General features: G+C 49.6%; 1 protein-coding gene across 1 annotated transcript; it reads right to left on the reverse strand.

Annotated features, from left to right (window-relative positions):
- Positions 1-3285: 3285 nt before the first annotated feature.
- Positions 3286-15849, reverse strand: Farsa (phenylalanyl-tRNA synthetase subunit alpha). The gene is made up of 13 exons (XM_057754368.1): positions 15674-15849; positions 11840-11977; positions 11657-11755; positions 11445-11563; positions 8701-8793; positions 8318-8446; positions 8129-8244; positions 5111-5195; positions 4923-5022; positions 4654-4822; positions 4484-4561; positions 4222-4336; positions 3286-3688 (listed from the first exon to the last, which is right to left on the reverse strand). Exons 1-13 carry the CDS (start codon positions 15818-15820, stop codon positions 3550-3552), a joined length of 1527 nt encoding a protein of 508 aa, XP_057610351.1. The 5' UTR covers positions 15821-15849; the 3' UTR covers positions 3286-3549.
- Positions 15850-16591: the final 742 nt, after the last annotated feature.

Here is a 16591-nt window from a genome sequence, read left to right on the forward strand (position 1 = left end):
GGAGCCTGTCCTGGAACTAGCTCTGTAGACCAGGTTGGTCTCGAACTCACAGAGATCCGCCTGACTCTGCTTCCCGAGTGCTGGGATTAAAGGCATGCACCACCATCGCCCGGCTGAATTTTTATACATTTAACCTACTTGTGTGTGCACATGTGCTAACTCTGACTTCCCCACTGGGAGGAAGTTCAGCCTGGAGGAGTCCACTACTTCCTTCCACTTTGTAGGTCACTGGGATGGAAGACTTTGCAAGTGCCTTTACCCACTCTGCCATCTGGAGGTAATCTCTTTTGTCTTTAAATGTTTTTTAATATAGTTTATGTGTTCATACACATAAAATATTTTGCCACTAAGCTATCTCTACAACTTCTTTTTTTTTTTTTTTTGGTTTTTCGAGACAGGGTTTCTCTGTGGTTTTGGAGCCTGTCCTGGAACTCACTCTGTAGACCAGGCTGGTCTCGAACTCACAGAGATCCGCCTGCCTCTGCCTCCCAAGTGCTGAGATTAAAGGCATGCGCCACCATGCCCGGCTTTTTTTTTTTTTTTTTTTTTTTTTTTTTGATGCCACATTACCTAGCAGCTTGAGTGCTGGTGAGGAACAGAAGAATGGGGTCAGGTAGAGTTCTCTAGAGCTATGGATGCGGATTGGAACCTCGGTTTTTTATTATGTACAGCACAAGGGCTAGTTTTTGCAGGAGGTATCTGTGGATGATACATCTGGAGAGGAAGCCAAAGTTGCTAATCTTTACACACATTAATTACCCATAAACAGTCATACTGAGGCTCTGGAGGAGGATCTGCCATTCCTCTAGGGCCTGGCCCATATAGGTAATGGCTTTGGAAGTTTTCAATGGGTCAATCAGTCTTGGACTCCTCCATGCCAACATCAAAATACAAGTCAGAACTGTACTCACTCAGGGCTTCCTCTACCCCCTTAATTTTTCTTCTTTTTCTTTTTAGTTTTTTCAAGACAGAGTCTTACCGTGTAGTCCTGTTTATCCTGGAACTCATTCTGTAGACCAGGCTGGCTTTGAATTCACAGAGACACACCTGCTTCTGCCCTCTGAGTGCTGGGATTAAAGGCCTGTGTCACTACTGCTCCCTACATTTTCAAATAAGGTATTGTGTAGCTCAGGCTGGCATGGAACTCAACATGCATCTAGGAATGCCTGTAACCCAGCTTTTGGGGGCTGAGGTAGGAGGATCTCCAATTTCAGGCCAACCTGAACAAAATGGGCTGACACAGACTCAAGAAAAAACCCAATCTAAAAGACTGAGGCTAGGAACAGTTAACATGTCTGTGGTCCCTGCTATTTGGATAACTGAAGCAAAATTACTTGGGCCCAGGAGCCGGGGCCAGTCTGGGCAACACAGAAGCCCTGTCTCAAAAAAGGGAGCTAAACCTGAGGATATAGTTGAGTTAGAGCATTTGTCTATAACATACACACCCTGGGTTTGATCACCAACACAGCACACACAAATAGGTAATAGACTGGAATGGATGCACGCGAAGGCCCGGAGACTGTCCACGTAAGGGAGGCATGAAGGAAAGCCCCAGTCACACTGTATAACTCTGAGTCAAGCTGTCGTAACTACACACCAAACTAGGACATATCTTGACACCTACATTCTGTGGAAAATGACTATGAATCTGGATTTTTACCAGGTAGGCAATGGAAAAACTGGTACTCTCCTTTATTTTTGGGAGTCAGGGTTTCTGTGTGTAGCCCTGGCTGTCCTGGAACCAGCTCTGTCTATCAGGCTGGCCTCAGAAATCTACCTGCCTCTATATTCCGAGTGCAGGAATTAAAGGCATATACTACCACATGGCTAAAAAACTGGCACTCTCAAAACACATCCCCGTTTATTACTGCTGTGATAAAAATCTAAAATAACGCCGGGCGGTGGTGGCGCACGCCTTTAATCCCAGCACTTGGGAGGCAGAGGCAGGCGGATCTCTGTGAGTTCGAGACCAGCCTGGTCTACAAGAGCTAGTTCCAGGACAGGCTCCAAAACCACAGAGAAACCCTGTCTCGAAAAACCAAAAAAAACAAAAAAAAATCTAAAATAACACTGTTGTAAAAGTTACAAGAATAAACATCTGACAGATCCTAAAATTTATTGACAGGAGGCAATAAACTTAAGTGTTGTCAGGCAGTGGCGGTGCACACGTTCAATCCAAAGCTTGGGAGGCAGAAGCAGGCAAATCTAAGTTCGAGGCCAGCCTTGTTTACTGGGCTAATTTCAGGACAGCTGAGGCTACACAAAGAAACCCTGTCTTGAAAAAAAGAAAGGAAGGAAGGAGGAAAGAAAGAAATCTAAGTGTTGTAACATGCGTCTATAATTTCAGTACTTGGGAGGCTGAGGCGGAAGAATCTTAAATTTGAGGCAAGCCTGGGCTATAGTGATAACCTATGTAGATCAGGCTGGCATCAAACTCAGAAATCTGCCTGCCTCTGCCTCCTGACGGCTGGGATAAAAGTTGTGCACTGCTACCACCACTCGGTCTAAAAAATTAAGACATATATGCAGACAAAACGACCATAAACATAAAAAACAAACAAACAGGCAGGCCCAGAAAAGCAGGTTAAAGTGCAGGTGCATGAAGCTTTATGCAACCCTTTCCTCAGAGTTCATGAATCTCTTTTTTCATTCAACAGTCTAAGTATGTGGCCTAGGCTGGCCTCAAACTCATGATGCCCCTGCTTCAGCTGCTCCCATGCTGGGAGACTTGATCATTAGGGGGAAATCTAAGAGCAGCTTCTCACCCCACAGCCTTGCTCCTACCAGGCATGGGAATGCTGGCTTTAGGCCATCACCCACTAAAGTGTCCTTTCATCAAGGAGTTTCAGTTAGACGAGGACTGGGCACCAGTGACTCGTAAATGCCAGGGGCGAGGGGCTGGCTCAGGAGTTAAGTGCTTGCTGTGTAGGAGTTCAATCCACATAAAAAATAAGGGATGTGCATTTATAATCCCAGAGCTGGAGTGATGGAGGCAGGAAGGTCCCTGGAGCTTCCCTGTCACACAGGACATGGACAGTGTTCCTAAGGATGATACCCAAGGTTGTTTTCCACATACACCTGAAGAGACAGACACAACATTATTAAAAATAAATGTTGAATGGAACCACGGACCTGCCTGGGCTGCCTGGGACCTTCTAGAATCTCAGACCATGGAGGATCCAAAACCCTGACTCCCAAACCAACATACCAGGAACTGTCACCCAGTTTTCTCCCACCAAGCAAGGCAAGGCCCACAAGTCACCTAATGAAATGAACAACAAAGAATCCTAACAAAAGGCACCGCAGGAGAGAAAGTGCCTATTTTATTAGACAACAGCTGACCCGCAGGGCCCAAATCCACCCTTACAAGAACACTACACGCACCACCAAAGGCCAGCACAAGAAACCTGCTTCCTGCACTCAGGACCCTGCCCCTGGGTGGGTGAGGCAGAGGGAGTGAGCTAGCCTCACAGAGGCTTCATAAATACTAGCGAGGTCACCGCTGGGGGATGCACAGGGACTGGACAGAGCTCTCTGGGGCAGCCTATATCACGCAGCCTCCTGTGTCTGTGGAGACCTGGGCTCGATATCCAGGCGGCACACAGGGCTGTCATATACCATCTGCAGATTCACTTTGTGGCCCACCAGCTCTCGGATGTTGTTGATGCCATACTTGATCATCGTCGGGCTGAGAAGGAACAGTTCAACACTGAGTCAGATTAGGCTGTCTTTTGCTCCTCAGAGGCTCCCATCTTTTTTCGGAAGGATAAGTCTTTCCTCCCTATGGTGAAAAGGATGTACCATGGGCCCAGTCACTCCCGAGCTCATCTTACCTCCCACTCCCCACTCTGCTGGCACACCCCATGCTGAATCTAGACTCCGAGGCTTTGCACAAGCTATGCCTTCTGCCTGGTATACCTTGCGAGCAAACTTCACTGCTTTCTGGGCCTCCGTGAAGCCTAGACCAACTAGTCTCCTCAGTCCTGCTTTATCCTCTCTATGGCACCTCCTGCCATCAACATGGCCTTTTGAGTTTCCTTATTGGCCATGTTAGTTGCCCTTCCTTTTCCACTAGGATCCAGGCTGCACGATATTGAGAAAATACGCTGTGGTGTTCACAGCTCAGGGCCGGCACACAACTGGGCGTTCCTGTTAAAGAACTGCCAGAGGTATGAACAAGTGAATGACAGGGTCATCCCAAGCTCCAGCCTGGGCACTTACCGCTCCAGGGAGAGACCCCAAGCAATAACAGACACATTCTCGGGGAGCCCCATGGGCAGGAGCATCTCAGGGCGGAAGACCCCAGAGTTGCCAACTTCTACCCACTTCTTTAGGCCTGTGGGGATAAAGGGGAGATCAGAGAGTGCATGTGGGTGATTGTGTGCAGAGGACGGGAAGATAGGTTAGGAGCTTAGGAAGGAGGGGACCCAGGTCAAATGTGAGGCCCTCAGACCCTCCCCACATTCGCTTTCCCACCCCTGACCTTGGTGGTAGCTGAACACTTCCATGCTGGGCTCTGTGTAGGGGTTGTAGGCTGGTTTGAAGCGCAGCTGGGTGATTCCTGTAGGGGATGGCCAAGGCAGGCTGATGACCCAAGAGGCACCCTCTCAGGGACCCCAAACACTTCCTGTCTCGAGTGGCTTGCCTGCTCACCCAGCTTGGTGAAGAACTCCTTCAGCACACCCATGAGGTGGCCCAGGGTCAGTCCATGGTCGGCTACTACACCCTCTATCTGGTGGAACTCAGCCAAGTGGGTGGCGTCCAGCGTCTCATTCCGGAACACACGATCAATGGAGAAGTACTTGGCTGGTGTGAAGGGTTTCTGGGGAGAAGGGGTGACAGCCAGATGAGGCCTGATCCTGGCACGGGTCAGAAGGTCTAGGACAGTACCAACGACCCACCCTGCGCAGGCCACGTTGTACCTTCTGGGCTAAGCAGTAGAGGGCACGGGCACTGGCTGATGTGGTGTGAGTGCGAAGCAGGTTTTTCCGGGCCTCTTCTAGCTTCCAGTTATACTTGTAGCTTCAAAAGAAAAAGCAAGAGTCTGCCCTGCGGTCCTGGAACCCCAGCCTCCTGCTCCTCCTCAGCCCAAGTGCTGCTTCTGCCTCACCCCTGTGAGCCATAGCCACCCTGGGAGTGGGTCCGTTTCACCCGCTGAACATAGTCCATTGGGAGCTGCAGGGCCTCGGCGGGATCTGGGTAGGACAGAGACATGCGGTCAGTCAATGAGCATCTCAGAAGCTACTGCACGTCATCAGGCATGTCTCCACGGTAGCTCCGGTGCCCCAACAGCCGGAGGAACCTGGTACTCCTAAGATGACATTGTGATCCAGAACCCCTAGTTCCCCACGCTTTCCTCTTCACTGTGAAGTAGCCCGAGTTTCCCTCTGGCTCTGACCCGTTACCTCCTGCTCTGGTGCCCTCCCATCCTACTTGGCCATGGCCTGCAGCTCCAGGGTCACCAACTGACATGTCGGCCTCAGAGCCTTGCACGGGCTACAGCTTCAAGCTAGAGGGTTCACACCATTCTCTCCCTTACTTCTTTGTCTTTGTTGAGGACTTTTTTAAAAACTGGGACTCACTGCAGCTCTGGTGGGCCTGGAACTCTCCCTGTAGAGCAGGCTGGCCTTGAACTCAGAGATTCACCTGTCTCTGCCTCCAGAATGCTGGGATTAAACATGTGTGTGCTACCACCCCAGCCTTGCTTAGGACTGAAATGGCGCACAGCCTGCCTGGCCCTGCAGGCACACACTAGTATCTGCACACAGCCTGCCTGGCCCTGCAGGCACACACTAATATCTGCACACAGCCTGCCTGGCCCTGCAGGCACACACTAGTATCTGCACACAGCCTGCCTGGCCCTGCAGGCACACACTAATATCTGCACACAGCCTGCCTGGCCCTGCAGGCACACACTAGTATCTGCAGTGGTTTCTCACTTCCTGCCCCACCACACAGATTCCTCAGGATACCTAGTCAGGAAGTGGATCTCCCTGGGGCCAGGGACTTCGGCCCTACTCAGGGCCGACTCAGCTGATCAGCAGCAATGCTGCCATTCAGGAGGGTCTTCAGAGAGGCCTTGCTCAAGAAATATGTGATTTTCCCCCCAATGCTTCCTAGAACCCAGGGCCTTCCTCAGGTTTGGCAAGTGCTCTAACACTAAGATGTACCCCCCCAGAAGCAAATAAACAAAACAAGTTTCTCTCCTTTTTGGGAATGTAGAATTTCCCCTGCTCAGCATGCTGAGTGCTGGTGACAGGGAAGAGCCACCACACCCAGCTCACGCATGTGAGTTCCTTGGGAATATTCACACCATAGCTTTGGTGCTTGGATAAGTCTTTAGCATGTACCAGCTGTGTTGCCCTAGGCAAGTGATGTGCTTTCTTTGGTTCAGTTTCCTCAACTGTAAATGAGGGGCTAACAGTACCACTTCCTGTAGTTGGAAGGTTTACAACAATGGAGTAGAAGATAAGTTTTGGGTACCAGAACAACAGCAAGATCACTGCTACTAAATTGGCGATGGTCACCTAGGGAGCTCATCTGTGACCTCCTAGGGGAGATCACCACTGTGAGAAGCCACTCACATAACGCTAAAAGGGCTGGCCTGTAATCAGTGACAGAGAACTGCCAGCATCCAGGAGACCCTGCTTCCATCCCTAGCAGCAGCAGCAGCAGCATACACACAGAGGAAACAAATAATTGGTCATGATGGGCACACTGACAATTCCATCATGCTGGAGGCTGAGGCAGAAGGACAGAGACTGAGATCAGTCATGGTTACATAGTGACTTACGGGCCAGCCTAGACTAGAGTAGGACCCTGTCTCCAAACAAAACAATCCACATTAGTAAGGCAAGATGGTCTTAGCACTTAAGAAGCTGAGGCAGAGGCCGGGCGGTGGTGGCGCACGCCTTTAATCCCAGCACTTGGGAGGCAGAGGCAGGCGGATCTCTGTGAGTTCAAGACCAGCCTGGTCTACAGAGCTAGTTCCAGGACAGGCTCCAAAGCCATAGAGAAACCCTGTCTCGAAAAACAAAACAAAAAAAAAAAAGAAGAAGCTGAGGCAGGAGGACTGACATGAGTTCAAAGCCAGCCTCGACTACAGTGGAAGACAAACTGAGAAAAACAACAATAACCAAAAAGAAAGGAAGGGAGGGAGGGAGGGAGGGGATGGACATTTCTAGAACTAAGGACAATATGCTTCTATTTAAAGGTTTATTTTTATTTTTCAATTATGTATATGCCCGTGTGTCTATGTCTAGGTTTATGCACATGATATTGGGCGCCTGAGGAGCTCAGAAGGTATCAGATTGCTTGGGCTGGAGTTGGAGGTTGTGAGCTTCCAACACAGATGCTGGGAACTAAACTAGGGCCCTCTGCAAAAGCAGCAAGTGCTCTTCACTGCTCAGCTTTTTCTCCAGCTCACATACATGCCTCAGTTTAGTGAAGAGGATTCTGATTCCAAACAAACCCGAGAATTCACATGGTGGTGAGAAAGGGGAGGCGACAGGCAGAGACAAATAGAACCCAGGTTCTTGTATGTACTAACCACGTACTAAATTGATGACAAACTGATGAGCCACACCCCAGTCCTTAAGTGGCATTAAAAATCTGGGACATGCTAGGCATGGTGGCACAAGCCATTAGTCCAAACACTAGGAAGGCAGAAACAGGTGTATCTTTGTGAGTCTGAGGCCAGCCTGGTCTGCATAGTGAGTTCCAGACAGCCAGTGAAGTTCTGAATAAAATACCGCCATGAATTGTGGCATATACCTTTAAGCCCAGCCTTAGCAAGGCACAGGCAGGGGAACTCCTGTGAGTTCCAGCCTAGCCTCATCCACATGAGCTCCAGGCTAGCCAAGGCTACTTAGTGAAACCCTCTCTTAAACCAAAACACAAAAACCAACTCTGGGTGGCTAGTACAGGTACAACACAGGCAACGGCCTCAAGGCAGGCAGCAGCCTGGCATCTTCAGAAAGCAGAGACTAGGCACAATGGAGAGAAATTACTAGAGGATGGAACCGGCTGCCAGGGCCTTGCTGACTACAATAAGGTCAGATTTCATTTTAGGAAATGAGATACCTCTTCCCTAAAGCTTCCCCCAGACCCTGGCTCCCAGGGCACCGACCTTTCAGGAAGAAGGTGTCGTGTTGGTCCCGTGCTGGGTGCTGCTGAGGCTGGAAGAGGGCATCAAAGTTCCAGAAGGAGCTCTCAATGAAGTTGTCCGTAGGCATCTCAGTGAACCTGCAGGAGACACAGACTGACTGTCCTGCCTGTGCCAGCAGCTGCCACACCCCACCCCAGGCCCTGTGCTCACCCCATCTCCAAGAAGATCTGTCGGAACTGGGAGCGGACCTTGAGCAAAGGGTGCAGGTGGCCACTGTCTGGGAGCACACCTTGGGCAGAGAAGTTATAGGGTTTGAAAGGCCGGTCCCTCCAGGAGCCACTGTGGGGAAAGACAGGATACAAAGCTATGAGAAGGGGCCAGGCGATGGTGGCGCACGCCTTTAATCCCAGCACTCGGGAGGCAGAGGCAAGCGGATCTCTGTGAGTTCGAGACCAGCCTGGTCTACAAGAGCTAGTTCCAGGACAGGTACCAAAACCACAGAGAAACCCTGTCTCGGGGAAAAAAAAAAAAAGTTATGAGAAGGGCTGCCCAACCCTCCCCACAGCCTCTACCCTAGGGTCTCCTTATCCTACCTGGAGATCATCTCTGGGCTCAGCTCTGCCTCCTGCTTGGACACACTTGTGCTGAAGGCCTTGCCCTTGCTCACCCAGTAGGTTTTCAGAATCCTGTGAACAGAGAAGAGAAGGGAGGGACATTGCTGTCACTTCGAGAGCCTTCCCTCCATCTGCCACTGAATGTTAATCCCAGAACATTGAGTCACTCTGGTTTTAGGTTGTTAGTTCTTGTTTTAAAGGACTCCACGTATTCCAGGCTATACAGTCAAGAATGACCTTAACCTCCGGCTTCCACTGCCTATATTCTAGAACTGCAGGCCCACGACACACTGGGTTTATGTGGTGCTAAGGATCAACTAGGGCTTAGTGCACACTAATCAACCAAGCTACATCCCAGAACCTGCTCTACTTACTCACGCCTTTGTTTATTCTAGAAGGTAATGTTACACAGTAAAGGCTGAGATTAAAGGCGTTAGGCATTGTATTCCACAGAGTGTCCTTATTTACTTTAAAAAACAAAAACAAAACAAACAAAAAAACCACAGGGTCACGATAGAGCACTGACTGACTTGGAACTCCTGTGTAGACTAGGCTGGTCTTAAACTCACAGAGGTCCAACTGTCTCTGCTTCCTGTGCTGGGACTAAAGGCGTGACCATGTCCAGCTGCTTTTTTTCTCTGTGGTGGTAGACATCAACCCTGGGGCCTTGGACCTGCCAGGCAATTATTCTACAACTGAGCTACATTACCAGTTTTGTTTTTAATTTACGTGTACTGTGTGTCCTCATGTTTATGTTTATGTATGTTGTGTATGGTGCCTGCTGAGGCCACAAGAAGGTATCACATCTTGGGGCTGTTCCTAGCACAGGTCATGGAGCTAGAGAGACAGGCAGTTGTGAGCTGCCCAACATGGGAAGTAGATATCTAAGCAGGTCCCCTAGATGAGCAGCCAGTGCTGTTCATTCTGGGCAATCTCTTCAGTCCCTCCAGCTTTTTTAAAGTGCACACACCACAGTTTATGTGTGAAGATCAGAAGACAATGTCAGAAATCAGTTCTTTCCTTCTACCATGTGGGTCCCAGGGATGGAACTCAAGTTTGAATGTAATTGTCCTCCATAATCTCATAAGAAGTGGCATTATTAGGAGGTGTGGCTTTGTTGGAGGAAGTATGTTATTGTTGGGGAAGGCTTTGAAGTTTTCTTTTGGTTTTTCGAGACAGGATTTCTCTATAGCTTTCGAGACTGTCCTGAAACTCACTCTTGTAGACCAGGCTGGCCTCGAACTCACAGAGATCCACCTGCCTCTGCCTCCCTTAAAGGTGTGAACCACCACCGCCCGGTTAGCTTTTTTTTTTTAATTTAATTTTATTTTTTATTTTTATTTGTATTGGTGTTTTGCCTGCATGTATATCTATCTGAGGGTGTCAGATCTTGGAGTTACCGACAGCTGTTAACTGCCATGTGGGTGGTAGGAATTGAACCTGGGTCCTCTGGAAGAGCAGTCAGCACTCTTAACCACAGAGCCATCTCTACAGCCCCCGGCTGGCTTTTCTATGCTTAGAATACTGCCTAGCGCCTCAGCTGACTTCCTGTTGCCTGCAAGATGTAGGACTCTCAGCTACTCCTCCAGCACATCTGCCTGCACACCGCCATGCTCCCCACTGTGATGATGACGGACTGAACCTCTGAAACTGTAAGTGAGCCACCCCAATTAAATGTTTTCTTTAAAAGAGATGCTGAGATGATGATGTCTCTTCACAACAAAAGAACCTCTAAGACCAGGCTTGTGCTGGTGACAGTATCTTTGCCCACTGAACTATTTTGTTGGCCTTCTTTTTTCCTCCTCGTTGATTAGGTGTTCTATGAAGCCCAGGCTGGCATCGAATGCCCATACTTCCCTTGTCCATTCTGCTGTGTCTACTGTCTTGAAACTGTCATTTGAAATTTTCTCATGCAGCCACTACCTACCTGGTCATGCATTTATTCGCTGTATAAAAAACACTAAGAATCTAATTTGTGCCAGGGTCCATTCAAGTAGTGATGCATACAGAGGGGCATGATGCTATTAGCAAAGTATTGAGAGTTTATTTTGGATCAGGATCTGTTACTTCACAACCCTACGAGAAGGATTTACAAGTAAGGAAGGTGAGGCTGGGGAAGGTCACGTGAGTTGGCCAAGCCATAAACTTTAGCTAACGAAATACAGGGCCTAGACTTCCATTGGGTAGCCCTACAACCCTGGGCTCTAAGAGGTTCTACGAGGCAGGCTTCACTGTGTGGGCCAGACCGGAACTCTCCTGTCTCCCTGCACAAGTATGCAGCATCAAATCTGGCTCAGTGCGGCCATCTTAAGTGATGCATGAGCAGGAATGTAATTGGCTGGCTGCCTGGAATGTACACATTTCTCAGCAGCAGGTGCAGCAAGAGCAAAGGCCCAAGGGCTGCCTGAGCCCAGTACACACTCAAAGCCCTGCAGAGGGCTAGGTCCATGCCTCTAACTCAGCACTAGGGAGGTAGAAACAGGCAGAAACTTCTGTAAATTTGAGGTTAGCCTGAGCTACATAGTTAACATCAGGCTAGCCAGGGCTACACAGAAGGACCCTGTCTCAAAATCAAGGAACCAAAGAACTAAACGACAGTAACAAAACCCTGTAAAAACGGGGCCTGGTGACTAACAGCAGCAGCAACTGGATATGGGCTAGGCAGCCCCTCCACCCTCACGGCACCACATGAGCCAAAGGGCTTAGGCTTTGCAGTCACTCACACTTCGGTCAGCAGCTTCCTCTTCCGGAGCTCATTCCTCTCCTTCTCAGCTAGCTTCTCAGCCTGGCCTGCCTGGACCAGCTGCAACCGCTTCTGGACCTCATCCTCTATACTGTCCACCTGCCAGAAGACAAAGGGAATGAGGGCTGGCGTCTGCCCCACCCACCCTTCCGTCTGCCTCCAGCCTGCTGGCCATCTGCACACAGGACTCACCACTTGGAACACCCGGGGCCCATCAGCTGCACTCTTGTCCACTCGGATCCACTTGTTGGACATGGCCTTGCTGAAGCCCACCTTGCCAGTGGGGTGTCGCTAGAGAAGTGGGACTGTGATGAGTGCTGTATACCAGAGCCACCTGCATCCCATCCCCTCCCTGGACCCCAGCCCTGGCCCTACCATTAGCTCACTCTGCACCAGGCCCTCAAGAGGGATGCTTCTAAACACACGGGCCTCGTGGCTGCCCTCCCGAGCAATCTCCTCACCCTCAGCAGTCAGCTCCCAGCACTTGGTGGAACGAAGCTCAGCCTCAATAACCTGCAAGGAAATGAATGGCACATGTACATGTGGTCAAAACCACCAGCTCTACAGCATTGAGCCTGAGGCTCAGACAACCCAGAGCTGGAGAGATGCCTCAGCAGTCAAGAGTACATACTGCTCTTATACCACACAGAGTGGCTCACCTCTAACTCCTAGTTCCTGGGATCTGACTTCTCCAGCTCCCTGGAGCATGTTCACTCACCTATACATACACACGCACGCACGCGCACACACACACACTCACACGCAAATAAATAAAATAAATCAAGGCCATTTGTGATGGCCTTTAATTGCACTTTTTTTTTAATATTTATTTATTTATTATGCATACAATATTCTGTCCGTGTGTATGTCTACAGACCAGAAGAGGGCACCAGACCTCATGACAGATGGTTGTGAGCCACCATGTGGTTGCCGGGAATTGAACTCAGGCCCTTTGGAAGAGTACGCAATGCTCTTAACCACTGAGCCATCTCTCCAGCCCCTTTAATTGCACTTTTAATTGCATCCATGCAAGCAGAGACCTGCTGCTTATGTGAAGCCTTGGTTTCCTAGGGAGAATCCAGCCATTTAGCGGTGGTGGCTGTGACTGTCGTACATATTCACACCTCTGCTGCACTGGAGGAGCAGCAGACAAGTCTCCAGTCCACTAGCTTCTCAGGCTCCTTAATTTCCTTCTGGAACTTGGACAATCCACTGTCATCTTCCTCCTTCTGCCCCTGACCTGACTCCTATATCAAGTATGAACAGATGTTCTTTTTCCCCTTCTTCTTCTTATGGTTTTTCACTCACTCACTCACTCACTCACTCACTCACTCACTCACTCACTCACTCACTCATTTCCGGGGCAGGTTTTACTATGTAGCCCCGGATAGCCTAGCCTAGACCTCACTCTATAGATCTAGTCTTGAACTCACAGACATCTACCTGCCTCTGCTTAAGAATACTGAGGTTAAAGACCTGAGCCACCCCACACACCCAACACCTTAACTTTCTTTTAAAAGTTATTAATGAGCCGGGCGGTGGTGGCGCACGCCTTTAATCCCAGCACTCGGGAGGCAGAGGCAGGCGGATCTCTGTGAGTTCGAGACCAGCCTGGTCTACAAGAGCTAGTTCCAGGACAGGCTCCAAAACCACAGAGAAACCCTGTCTCGAAAAACCAAAAAAAAAAAATAAAATAAAAAAATAAAAGTTATTAATGAGCTGGGCGGTGGTGGCGCACGCCTTTAATCCCAGCACTCGGGAGGCAGAGGCAGGTGGATCTCTTTGAGTTCGAGGCCAGCCTGGTCTACAAGAGCCAGGACAGGAACCAAAAGCTACGGAGAAACCCTGTCTTGAAAAATTAAAAAAAAAAAAAAAAAGTTATTAGTGTGTGTGTGTGTGTTTGTGGAGTCAGGTGACAGCTTTTAGTTCTTGCCTTATACTTTGTTAAGGGAGTCTCTCTCTCTCTCCCCTCTCCTGGGGGGGGGGAGTGTTTTTTTGAGACAGGGTTTCTCTGTGTACCCCTGATGTTTTGGAACTCGCTCTGTAAACCAGGCTGGCCTTGAACTCAGAGATTCACCTGCCTCTGCCTCGCGAGTGCTGGGGGGATTAAAGGTGTGCACCACCACCTGGTGAAGGAGGGTCTCTTACTCTTTGCTGTGCTGCACACTCTCAGATCGCTAGGCCAAGAGCTTCCTGGCAATTCTCCTGTCTCTGCCTTGCTTAACGAGGGGTGGTGGGATTACAGGTGTGCAAGGGCTGAACTTAGGCTGCCAGGCTAATATGGCAAGAGCCTTTACCCAACGAGCCGTATCCCTGGCCCCTACCCTGTAACCCTGATCTGACCTCAACACTGGGGACCCTGGAACTGTAGTATGTACGAGTGACACTGGTAAGTCACCTAACTACACTGAACATCATCTGTCTTCTCTGCAAGACCTAAAAACAATGTCATTATCCTGAGATTATGGCGAGGACTACAGAACACAGCTGAGACCACAGAACTTGTGCTCAACAAACACACAGCCCAGAACTCGGCCTCATGGATCTTGCTTCCTGAGTGATCCACAAGCCCTTCACTTCAGCACAGTCCGCTTGCTGATGCTGGAAGGACGGGCTTCCTCCCTGCTCCTCCTGCTCCTCTACCTTGCCCTAAACCTCAAGTCACCTGCCTCCCCACACGAAATTCCATGCCAGTCAGCTTGGGGACCTGCCAGTCTCAGTCCTCAGCACCCCACCCTAGCCCTCACTTTTTTTTTTTTTTTTTTGGTTTTTCGAGACAGGGTTTCTCTGTGGTTTTGGAGCCTGTCCTGGAACTAGCTCTTGTAGACCAGGCTGGCCTCGAACTCACAGAGATCCGCCTGCCTATGCCTCCCGAGTGCTGGGATTAAAGGCATGCGCCACCACCGCCCGGCCCCTAGCCCTCACTTTTGCCTGGCAGTCCTTCCCAAAGATTATACAAAGAATACAATCTTGCTGGCCTCAACTCCACTATGCTTGTGAGGTAAAGACAGACAAATCAGGCTGTGCGCGGTGGATAAAAACCTGTAATCTCGCCAGGCAGTGGTGGCGCAAGCCTTTAATCCCAGCACTCGGGAGGCAGAGGCAGGCAGATCTCTGTGAGTTCGAGACCAGCCTGGTCTACAAGAGCTAGTTCCAGGACAGGCTCCAAAACCACAGAGAAACCTTGTCTCAAAAAACCAAAAAAAAAAAAAAAAAAAAACCTGTAATCTCAGCTGTTTGAGAACCTCAGGCAAAAGGCCAGAATGATCCCATTATATGGTGAGTTCAAGGCCAGCCTAGACAACTGACAGGCTGTTTCAATGTATCCCAGCACTGAGAAGCAGAGGCAGGTAGGTCTCTGTGAGTGAGTTCAAGGCCAGCCTTATCTACATAGTGGGCTACAGGATAGCCGGGGCTAAGTAGAGAGACCCTGTCTGTAAAACAAAAATAAAAACCCACAAAAGAAAGTTAAAAAGTAAAAAGTGGACTTGAGCGGTGCTTCAGTGGTTAAGAGGAATAAATAGCTCTTACAGAGGAACCAGCACCTACATGGAAGCTCACAATCTTAAGAGGAAATCAACACCCTCTTCTGGCCTCCTCCTCAAGCAGGTACACATATATAAACATAAAACCAATAAACAATTCTTTAAAAAACACAAACAACCAAACAAAAACAGTCATGCATTGAAGGTGTGACCCTTTGATCTCAGCCCTCTGTAATTGGAGGCCAGCCTGGTCCAGAGATCAATTTACAGCACAGCCTAGAGCTTAATCTCGATGGTACAGCTTTGCCTAGCGCACAAGGAGGCCCTAATATGGAGATGAATGGGGATGAGGGACCCTACAAGGCCCTACAATTCTGCTGCGATGGTCACTGCGTCCTGTAATCCCGATAACGATGTCCTGAGTGTCATCGTTTTCCGCCACCGGATCAGATTCAGGTATCACGAGGTCAACAGTCACAGCTGGTTTTCTGAGCCCCCACATCACTCGGGTCATCTGCACCTCCCCATCAGACTGCAACCCCTTTAGGGGCAGCGATCTCGTCCTGTACACCCTTACAAGCTCCTTGCTTTCGCCTTAATAGGCATTGGTTCCAGACTTCCACCTGCTCAGCCCACGGCGCACCTATATGCAGTTTCCCCTAACCAGCCATAATGGGGCACAGATGGAAAAGCGAGGCGGCCCAGCGGCACGCGCCGAGCTCACCTCACCCAGAGCCTGCAGGCTCTTCACGGCGCCCACCACCACTTGGTGCTCCACGCCCAGCTGCGTAGCCAACTCCGCGCTGTCCAGGCCGCCATCAGCTGCCTCCAGCCGCCGCAGCAACAGCTCCAACACTGGATTGTCTGCCATGGTGGCTCCCAGTGTGCAGGCCGCCGGGAGGACCGAGGAACCGGAACCGGAACACGAGAGTGCGTGAGTCGCCATTTTTAATGTGGCGCACAGTGCGATTTGGGGGCAGGCCGTGGCCATCTTAAGTGTGGCAATTTACCTCAAATGAGCCTAAGGGAGTCAGAATGCTTTATGTAGTTTCTCCCCAGCAGCCTTTAGTTAAATAGTGAGGTAAATTTGATAACTTGAAAGTCAAAAGTAGTTTCTCTTGATTTTTTTTTTTTCTGTTTGTTTTATAGCTTGAGAGAGCCCTTAGCTAACAGGGCTAGCCTTGAACTCCTTATCTCCTCCCTACATCTCCCAAGCGCTTGGGTTACGGAGAAACACTACAAGACCTGACTGAGAACAATTCTATTGATTCACTTCCAATACCCCGTAATTTTCATGCGGCCACTACCAGCAGACTCAGCTCACTGCCACCCTCCTAGAATTCTCTCTGGCCCAGAGATAAAGCACTGGGTGGTGGGCTTCACTCAGGGTTATTCTGCTGAAGGTTTTAGATTTATTTACTTTATATATGTGTATTTTTCCTGTATATATGTCCGTGCATCACAAACATGCATGGTGCCCTCAGAGGGCAGAAGAGGTCATCAGATCACTTGGCACTGGAGTTTTAGATGGTTGTAGATTCTGAGAATTGAACCATGGTCCTCTTGAAGAGACTTAACAGCTGAGCCATCTTTCCTACTCCCAACTCTGCTGATGTTAACTACTCTTTTAAAATGCCAAAGG

The sequence above is a fragment of the Chionomys nivalis genome, chromosome 21 (assembly GCF_950005125.1).
Source record: "Chionomys nivalis chromosome 21, mChiNiv1.1, whole genome shotgun sequence".
Lineage (NCBI taxonomy): Eukaryota > Metazoa > Chordata > Mammalia > Rodentia > Cricetidae > Chionomys > Chionomys nivalis.